The following is a 9,569-nucleotide window of genomic DNA, read 5'->3' on the forward strand; positions in this document are numbered from 1 at the left end:
TGTAAAGCATAAAGGCTAGGCATAGGCTGTGCATCTGTAAGTTTTTCTTCATTTAAAATTGGACCAATATTCTTAGCAAGTGGGTACAAATGTAACCATCTTGAAAGTAAAATTGATACATTTTACTTTTACATTTTGCAACATTGTCGAGTTGACAGAAGTAACCGGTATTCCCCGCCTACCATGTCCCAGTCAGACGACATATAGGGCGATGCGGAAGTCATAGTTCCGTTAACTTCAGTTGATTCCGTTTAGTCTGAAATTTGTGGTAGCGGTAGAACAGTCACACGCTTTCACATCGCAACACCTCGACTGAACCGTCTGTGCCTCATCCATAAAAAGGTGAGTACAATTGGTACACAGGGGACAGACACAAATTGAATAGAAAAACTATTCGAGATTAAATGGATAGGTATTGTTAGGCTACTTTTATTTTAGTTTAAAGGAGATACGAGCAAGTGCGCGAGGCAAGAATAAGCAACAATTTGTAGTCACACCACACTCACCTACCTACAACACGCCAAGTGTGGCTGATACTCCATTGTAGCCAAGTTTGTCATATAGTCATTGTGTTTGAAGTCATATGTCATTTATAGACAGTTTACAGGTTGATATAACTTGTTATGGTGTTTGTATGCCACCAGTGACTCAATAACTAACTACTACAGAGAGAGAGAGAGCATTTGAAATTGGAATTAATGTCGGCTACTACTTGTGTACTTATTTTTGTATTGTTCTAATGTATTTTATGGGCAGGAGCCGAGTTAGTATTGCAGTGTAGCCTTATACTTGGCAAGGAAAGGGAACGTGTTGAGATCTGTGTGAAAATTGTGAAAGGTCTTTCCTGCCCTGTGCGTTGTACCATAATAGGGTGTGTAAGACATGCATGCATGGGCATGAAGTAATGCTTTGTTCAATATTAAACTGAACATAGTGTATCTTGGATATTGCCAAGGCTCCCTTCCTAAAACGTTGTCATGTGTCTCTAGTCCATTTTGGGTGAGGGTTCTGTTCACATAATAATATATGTAATTACAGGAGCTTTTATCAAATGTCTATTCAGTGAAGGTCAGAGAGAACTTTTAAAGCTCAGGTGATTGGTGTTCTTACAGTCGACCTGTATGTCCTTTGGTCATAAGCAGTCATATGCAGTCTTATGGTGGACTCAGACATGAAGCTGCTGTGGAGATAGTATACAGTATAATAGAGGGAATCTGTGTCTTGTGAAGCTGACATTTGTCTTGGACTTTCTATTGATGTACTTCTGTTCAGTGGCGACCGGCATTTCTGACCAGATAATGGCTTGTTTTTCAACATCTGAGGAAAACGTCCTGAAGCCATAGAAATGACCACAGGACCGTTTGTAGTTATAACAACAGTTCATCGTGTTCATGTGTGGCGTGCTTAGAAAATAATCCATGCATCAGCTGTGCAAACTGATCTGAGCCTGCAGACCTTTACCTATACTCAGATATGCAGTGTGAAAGATTTGATCCTTGACTCACTGTTATTGATAAGGTGATTTGCACATTTGGAGAGGTTAGGAAGGAAGTCAAAGTTAAAGGTTGTCCCCATCTTTGCAGGGTTTTTTCTTCCCATATATAAGTCCCATATAATTAGTATCCACTATCCATCCGATTGGATATACTCTGAAAACATGTTGATTATCAGATGGTTAGTGCCATGTTATCCTCTTGGTGAACTCTAGGTTGGTGCTGTTGGGCTTGTAATTACCCCTGAACCCTAGATGTATTTAGCTCACTTCAGCCCTGGGTCACACTGGAGAGGAGAGAAGGGTGCCTTATATGAATACCTCATGCCATGTGTACATGTGTGTGTGTGTCTGAGGTGGGGGAGTAATGGGTCTTGTGTCCTGTTGTCCTCCAGGAGTATGACCCTCTGCCTCTATCCCCCTCCCTTACTCATGAAATACACCCCACAGTCAGAATATTTGTTTTCTCCTTTTTAAACTGAAATAAGAGGCCCTGTCAGAAAAAAAGTATTGGCAATGTCTGTTTTAGTAGCTGAATCATTGTGGTCCACGTCACCATCGGCCTGTTATCTTTTATGGTGTTTACTGATGTCCCAGGCGGCTATGCTAACAAAGCTAACATCTACGCACATTCCAAAACTGTAATATAAACTATAAACTATAATATTTATTACGTACAAACACAGTGTGTGTGGACGTGTTTCATTAACGTAACACTTTTTCAAGTTCCTGTAAAAACTCCAATCAGTTTTGAAATAAAGATTTATTCACCCATGATGCATCATCTAGAGGGGTAGTTGAAGTTAAGTTCATTTATTTGCTTATATGCCTTCAGAATGAGGTTGTTATTCTCAAACACCCCTTTCCCCACATGGCTGGCTCATTATCAAAAGGCTAAAAAGGTCAAATTGGGAAAAAAATCGTTAAATTTTGTCTAAAATGTTTTAATTTGATCTGTTATGTTTAATTCAGGCCTTTTAATTAGGAGAGCAATGTTGCAAAATATTAGTCATTGTTTGTAACTTTTTGGGATTTTATGCAAATTGTGGTAAAATTAAATAGATAACTTCAGATCCTAATCTCAGTGATCCATGAGGACACTTTTGGAAAAATTACACTTGAGAATTTGTTAGCCAAATGTCAATTTCGTGAGAATGACCCCCTTAGTCCAACCATTTGAAAGCATGTTTACCCCTGCAGAGGTGTGTGTGTTGAGATGTACTTGAGCTCTCTCTTCTCCAGACAGAGTTTTGGCTAACTCCTTCCTCTATGTAGTACTTCCTGGACATGAAAACTCAGTTTGAGTCTGGACTTCTGCTCACTCACTCCTGTGTCATAACTTAACTAACAATGATTTAGTTGTTCTGTACTAACAATTCTGCTCATTTCAATGGAAAAGGAATGTAAAAATTAGAGGTCGACATATTAATCGTCATGTCCGACTAATCAGGGCCGATTTCGAATTTTCATAACAATCGGTAATCGGCATTTTTGGACGATTATGGCCGATTACATTGAGGCACAGCGCGGTTTATGACTTCAAACCTATCAACTCCCGAGATTAGGCTGGCAATACTAAAGTGCCTATAAGAACATCCAATAGTCAAAGGTATATCAAATACAAATGGTATAGAGAGAAATAATCGACATGTCATAATTCCTATAATAACTACAACCTAAAACTTCTTAACTGGTAATATTGAAGAACTGAGAATATTGAACCACCAGCTTTCATATGTTCTGAGCAAGGAACTTAAATGTTAGCTTTTTTACATGGCAAATATTGCACTTTTACTTTCTTCTCCAACACTGTGTTCTTGCATTATTTAAACCAAATTGAGCATGTTTCATTATTTATTTGAGACTAAATAGATTTTATTAATATATTATATTAAGTTAAAATAAAAGTGTTCATTGTTCATTCAGTATTGCTGTAATTGTCATTATTACAAATATATATATATAAAAATCGGCCGATTAATCGGCATCGGGCTTTTTTGGTCCTCCAATAATCGGTATCGGTATCGGCATTAAAAAAAAAAGTGAATTGGACGACCTCTAGTAAAAATACTAATGTTAAACTAATGAATTTCAACAGAGCATGAAAGGCTTGACTGCACCATGCATGCTATACTGTATGTCTGTGACTGTTGGTATAGTCAGTTCAGATAAAGCAACATTGGCGTCAGTAGGACCCCCCCCCTCCAAAGCCCACAGTCATTGGGGGAAAAAACTCTTGTTTGCCACTAACTTACCAGTATAAAAAAGGTTAGCTGACACGGGCTAATTGAGCGACTATAAGTGAGTGACATAACATGAGAAAAACTGCTGATGCACAACCACATTTCAAAATTGCAACCTGTGTATGCTACTATTCTGACTTACAACAGTATGTTGAGACCTCAACGGGCTCCTCCCCAATAAAAATATATAAATATATCATTATAATTTTTGGAAAATGTATCCAAGGGCCTTCAAAAGAGGGGTCACATGCCACAGACTAACTTACTTTGATAAGTCAAGCGGCCAGCTATCTAAACCTGTAGTAGGCCTAATCATGGTTGAATCACCGACACCATTGATTTTGTTAGTCACTTAATCGCTGCAAACATTTCTCTCCACCCTATTGCAAAATGTGTAGAATTGCAGGAAATTAGCTGTAACACCGCGGCCCCTCATGTTGAGTTAAGATTTTAAAAAAAAATCAAAGTAGCCCATCCCTGCCCTACAGTATGGCACTTTCTTGCCAGGTGGTTGAGAAATGTGTCAGTCAAGCCCTCTGGGCGTCCAGTGATTCGCATTGGTGTTGGGTTTAGTTCCAACGCATCCCTGCTATTCCAGGGTGTGTCTCTGGCTCTGCCTGGCCTGCTACTCTCTCCTCACAAGGTTCCAACACGTCCCTGGTCTTCTAGGGTGTGTCTCTGGCTCTGCCTGGCCTGCTACTCTCTCCTCACAAGGTTCCAACACGTCCCTGGTCTTCTAGGGTGTGTCTCTGGCTCTGCCTGGCCTGCTACTCTCTCCTCACAAGGTTCCAACACGTCCCTGGTCTTCTAGGGTGTGTCTCTGGCTCTGCCTGGCCTGCTACTCTCTCCTCACAAGGTTCCAACATGTCCCTGGTCTTCTAGGGTGTGTCTCTGGCTCTGCCTGGTCCTGCTACTCTCTCCTCACAAGGTTCCAACACGTCCCTGGTCTTCTAGGGTGTGTCTCTGGCTCTGCCTGGTCCTGCTACTCTCTCCTCACAAGGTTCCAACACGTCCCTGGTCTTCTAGGGTGTGTCTCTGGCTCTGCCTGGTCCTGCTACTCTCTCCTCACAAGGTTCCAACACGTCCCTGGTCTTCTAGGGTGTGTCTCTGGCTCTGCCTGGTCCTGCTACTCTCTCCTCACAAGGTTCCAACAAGTCCCTGGTCTTCTAGGGTGTGTCTCTGGCTCTGCCTGGCCTGCTACTCTCTCCTCACAAGGTTCCAACACGTCCCTGGTCTTCTAGGGTGTGTCTCTGGCTCTGCCTGGCCTGCTACTCTCTCCTCACAAGGTTCCAACACGTCCCTGGTCTTCTAGGGTGTGTCTCTGGCTCTGCCTGGTCCTGCTACTCTCTCCTCACAAGGTTCCAACACGTCCCTGGTCTTCTAGGGTGTGTCTCTGGCTCTGCCTGGCCTGCTACTCTCTCCTCACAAGGTTCCAACGCGTCCCTGGTCTTCTAGGGTGTGTCTCTGGCTCTGCCTGGCCTGCTACTCTCTCCTCACAAGGTTCCAACACGTCCCTGGTCTTCTAGGGTGTGTCTCTGGCTCTGCCTGGCCTGCTACTCTCTCCTCACAAGGTTCCAACACGTCCCTGGTCTTCTAGGGTGTGTCTCTGGCTCTGCCTGGTCCTGCTACTCTCTCCTCACAAGGTTCCAACGCGTCCCTGGTCTTCTAGGGTGTGTCTCTGGCTCTGCCTGGCCTGCTACTCTCTCCTCACAAGGTTCCAACACGTCCCTGGTCTTCTAGGGTGTGTCTCTGGCTCTGCCTGGCCTGCTACTCTCTCCTCACAAGGTTCCAACACGTCCCTGGTCTTCTAGGGTGTGTCTCTGGCTCTGCCTGGCCTGCTACTCTCTCCTCACAAGGTTCCAACACATCCCTGGTCTTCTAGGGTGTGTCTCTGGCTCTGCCTGGTCCTGCTACTCTCTCCTCACAAGGTTCCAACACGTCCCTGGTCTTCTAGGGTGTGTCTCTGGCTCTGCCCGGTCCTGCTACTCTCTCCTCACAAGGTTCCAACACGTCCCTGGTCTTCTAGGGTGTGTCTCTGGCTCTGCCTGGTCCTGCTACTCTCTCCTCACAAGGTTCCAACACGTCCCTGGTCTTCTATGGTGTGTCTCTGGCTCTGCCTGGCCCTGCTACTCTCTCCTCACAAGGTTCCAACGCGTCCCTGCTATTCCAGGGTGTGTCTCTGGCTCTGCCTGGTCCTGCTACTCTCTCCTCACAAGGTTCCAACACGTCCCTGGTCTTCTAGGGTGTGTCTCTGGCTCTGCCTGGTCCTGCTACTCTCTCCTCACAAGGTTCCAACACGTCCCTGGTCTTCTAGGGTGTGTCTCTGGCTCTGCCTGGTCCTGCTACTCTCTCCTCACAAGGTTCCAACGCGTCCCTGGTCTTCTAGGGTGTGTCTCTGGCTCTGCCTGGCCTGCTACTCTCTCCTCACAAGGTTCCAACACGTCCCTGGTCTTCTAGGGTGTGTCTCTGGCTCTGCCTGGCCTGCTACTCTCTCCTCACAAGGTTCCAACACATCCCTGGTCTTCTAGGGTGTGTCTCTGGCTCTGCCTGGTCCTGCTACTCTCTCCTCACAAGGTTCCAACACGTCCCTGGTCTTCTAGGGTGTGTCTCTGGCTCTGCCTGGTCCTGCTACTCTCTCCTCACAAGGTTCCAACACGTCCCTGGTCTTCTATGGTGTGTCTCTGGCTCTGCCTGGCCCTGCTACTCTCTCCTCACAAGGTTCCAATGCGTCCCTGCTATTCCAGGGTGTGTCTCTGGCTCTGCCTGGTCCTGCTACTCTCTCCTCACAAGGTTCCAACACGTCCCTGGTCTTCTAGGGTGTGTCTCTGGCTCTGCCTGGTCCTGCTACTCTCTCCTCACAAGGTTCCAACGCGTCCCTGCTATTCCAGGGTGTGTCTCTGGCTCTGCCTGGTCCTGCTACTCTCTCCTCACAAGGTTCCAACACGTCCCTGCTATTCCAGGGTGTGTCTCTGGCTCTGCCTGGCCCTGCTACTCTCTCCTCACAAGGTTCCAACACGTCCCTGCTATTCCAGGGTGTGTCTCTGGCTCTGCCTGGCCCTGCTACTCTCTCCTCACAAGGTTCCAACACGTCCCTGGTCTTCTAGGGTGTGTCTCTGGCTCTGCCTGGTCCTGCTACTCTCTCCTCACAAGGTTTCAACACGTCCCTGGTCTTCTAGGGTGTGTCTCTGGCTCTGCCTGACCCTGCTACTCTCTCCTCACAAGGTTCCAACGCGTTCCTGGTCTTCTAGGGTGTGTCTCTTGCTCTGCCTGGTCCTGCTACTCTCTCCTCACAAGGTTCCAACACGTCCCTGGTCTTCTAGGGTGTGTCTCTGGCTCTGCCTGGTCCTGCTACTCTCTCCTCACAAGGTTCCAACGCGTCCCTGCTATTCCAGGGTGTGTCTCTGGCTCTGCCTGGTCCTGCTACTCTCTCCTCACAAGGTTCCAACGCGTCCCTGGTCTTCTAGGGTGTGTCTCTGGCTCTGCCTGGTCCTGCTACTCTCTCCTCACAAGGTTCCAACACGTCCCTGGTCTTCTAGGGTGTGTCTCGCTCTGCCTGGTCCTGCTACTCTCTCCTCACAAGGTTGTCCCTGGTCTTCTAGGGTGTGTCTCTGGCTCTGCCTGGTCCTGCTACTCTCTCCTCACAAGGTTCCAACGCGTCCCTGCTATTCCAGGGTGTGTCTCTGGCTCTGCCTGGTCCTGCTACTCTCTCCTCACAAGGTTCCAACGCGTACCTGCTATTCCAGGGTGTGTCTCTGGCTCTGCCTGGCCCTGCTACTCTCTCCTCACAAGGTTCCAACGCGTCCCTGGTCTTCTAGGGTGTGTCTCTGTCTCTGCCTGGCCTGCTACTCTCTCCTCACAAGGTTCCAACACGTCCCTGCTATTCCAGGGTGGGTCTCTGGCTCTGCCTGGTCCTGCTACTCTCTCCTCACAAGGTTCCAACACGTCCCTGGTCTTCTAGGGTGTGTCTCTGGCTCTGTCCTCACCAAGCACAGTGGCATCAGCCCCGTCACCAGCCTACAGTTCTAAACCCTATAGACAGATAAGTCTGAAGACATGTCAGCATTAACACTGGGGATTCACTAGTTGATGGATATGTCGTGGCCAAAAGTTTTGAGAATGACACAAATATTAATTTCCACATAGTTTGCTGCTTCAGTGTCTTTATAGATATTTTTGTCAGATGGAATACTATGGTATACTGAAGTATAATTACAAGCATTTCATAACTGTGAAAAGCTTTTATTGACAATTACATGAAGTTGATGCAGAGTCACTATTTGCAGTGTTGACCCTTCTTTTTCAAGACCTCTGCAATCTGCCCTGGCATGCTGTCAATTAACTTCTAGGCCACATCCTTACTGATGGCAGCCCATTCTTGCATAATCAATGCTTGGAGTTTGTCAGAATGTGTGGGTATTTGTTTGTCCACCTGCCTCTTGAGGATTGACCACAAGTTCTCAATGGGATTAAGGTCTGGGGAGTTTCCTGGCCATGGACCCAAAATATTGATGTGTTGTTCCCCGAGCCACTTAGTTATCACTTTAGCTTTATGGCAAGATGATCCATCATGCTGGAAAAGATATTGTTCGTCACAAATCAAATCAAATCAAATGTATTTATATAGCCCTTCGTACATCAGCTGATATCTCAAAGTGCTGTACAGAAACCCAGCCTAAAACCCCAAACAGCAAACAATGCAGGTGTAAAAGCACGGTGGCTAGGAAAAACTCCCTAGAAAGGCCAAAACCTAGGAAGAAACCTAGAGAGGAACCGGGCTATGTGGGGTGGCCAGTCCTCTTCTGGCTGTGCCGGGTAGAGATTATAACAGAACATGACCAAGATGTTCAAATGTTCATAAATGACCAGCATGGTCGAATAATAATAAGGCAGAACAGTTGAAACTGGAGCAGCAGCACAGTCAGGTGGACTGGGGACAGCAAGGAGTCATCATGTCAGGTAGTCCTGGGGCACGGTCCTAGGGCTCAGGTCCTCCGAGAGAGAGAAAGAAAGAGAGAATTAGAGAGAGCATATGTGGGGTGGCCAGTCCTCTTCTGGCTGTGCCGGGTGGAGATTATAACAGAACGTGGCCAAGATGTTCAAATGTTCATAAATGACCAGCATGGTTGAATAATAGTAAGGCAGAACAGTTGAAACTGGAGCAGCAGCATGGCCAGGTGGACTGGGGACAGCAAGGAGTCATCATGTCAGGTAGTCCTGGGACATGGTCCTAGGACCCAGGCCAGTTGAAACTGGAGCAGCAGCATGGCCAGGTGGACTGGGGACAGCAAGGAGTCATCATGTCAGGTAGTCCTGGGGCATGGTCCTAGGGCTCAGGTCCTCCGAGAGAGAGAAAGAAAGAGAGAAGGAGAGAATTAGAGAACGCACACTTAGATTCACACAGGACACCGAATAGGACAGGAGAAGTACTCCAGATATAAAAACTGTTCCTGGATGGTTGGGAGAAGTTGCTCTCGGAGGATGTGTTGGTCCATTCTTTATCCATGGCTGTGTTCTTAGGCAAAATTGTGAGTGAGCCCACTCCCTTGGCTGAGAAGCAACCCCACACATGAATGGTCTCAGGATGTTTACTGTTGGAACGATACAGGACTGATGGTTGCGTTCACCTTGTCTTCTCCGGGCAAGCTTTTTTCCGGATGCCCCAAACAATCAGAAAGGGGATTCATCAGAGAAAATGACTTTTCCCCAGTCCTCAGCAGTCCGATCCCTGTACCTTTTGCAGAATATCAGTCTGTCCCTGATGTTTTTCCTGGAGAGAAGTGGCTTCTTTGCTCTCCCTCTTGACACCAGGCCATCTTTCAAAAGTCTTCGCCTCA

At 46.8% G+C, this 9,569-nt stretch overlaps 1 protein-coding gene across 49 annotated transcripts; it reads left to right on the plus strand.

Annotated features, from left to right (window-relative positions):
- The first annotated feature begins 250 nt into the window (after positions 1-250).
- LOC127906340 (uncharacterized) lies at positions 251-8,470 on the plus strand. 49 transcript variants are annotated; one of them, XR_008060925.1, is made up of 6 exons: positions 251-4,591; positions 4,664-4,879; positions 5,022-5,093; positions 5,165-5,663; positions 5,736-6,381; positions 7,381-7,529. XR_008060925.1 is itself a non-coding variant. In XM_052458084.1 (4 exons), exons 1-4 carry the CDS (start codon positions 5,832-5,834, stop codon positions 7,691-7,693), a joined length of 1,224 nt encoding a protein of 407 aa, XP_052314044.1. In that variant the 5' UTR covers positions 5,745-5,831. The 49 variants fall into 49 exon arrangements, 45 of the variants coding, with proteins under 45 accessions (XP_052314087.1, XP_052314044.1, XP_052314053.1 ...); XR_008060926.1 differs by lacking the exon at positions 7,381-7,529 and adding an exon at positions 7,030-7,178; XR_008060923.1 differs by lacking the exon at positions 7,381-7,529 and adding an exon at positions 7,030-7,178 and having other exon boundaries at positions 252-4,591; positions 5,736-6,597.
- Positions 8,471-9,569: the final 1,099 nt, after the last annotated feature.

Source organism: Oncorhynchus keta, chromosome 12 (genome assembly GCF_023373465.1).
Source record: "Oncorhynchus keta strain PuntledgeMale-10-30-2019 chromosome 12, Oket_V2, whole genome shotgun sequence".
In the NCBI taxonomy this organism is placed as follows: domain Eukaryota; kingdom Metazoa; phylum Chordata; class Actinopteri; order Salmoniformes; family Salmonidae; genus Oncorhynchus; species Oncorhynchus keta.

Bases quoted from the DNA above. Each gene is read 5' to 3' on its own strand.
- LOC127906340 (XM_052458083.1), top strand. From the start codon at position 5,832: ATGGTGTGTCTCTGGCTCTGCCTGGCCCTGCTACTCTCTCCTCACAAG. The intron at 6,167-6,237 runs GTTCCAACACGT...TCTCCTCACAAG, and splicing joins TGCTACTCTCTCCTCACAAG to GTTCCAACACATCCCTGGTC. The intron at 6,886-7,380 runs GTTTCAACACGT...TCTCCTCACAAG, and splicing joins TGCTACTCTCTCCTCACAAG to GTTCCAACGCGTCCCTGCTA.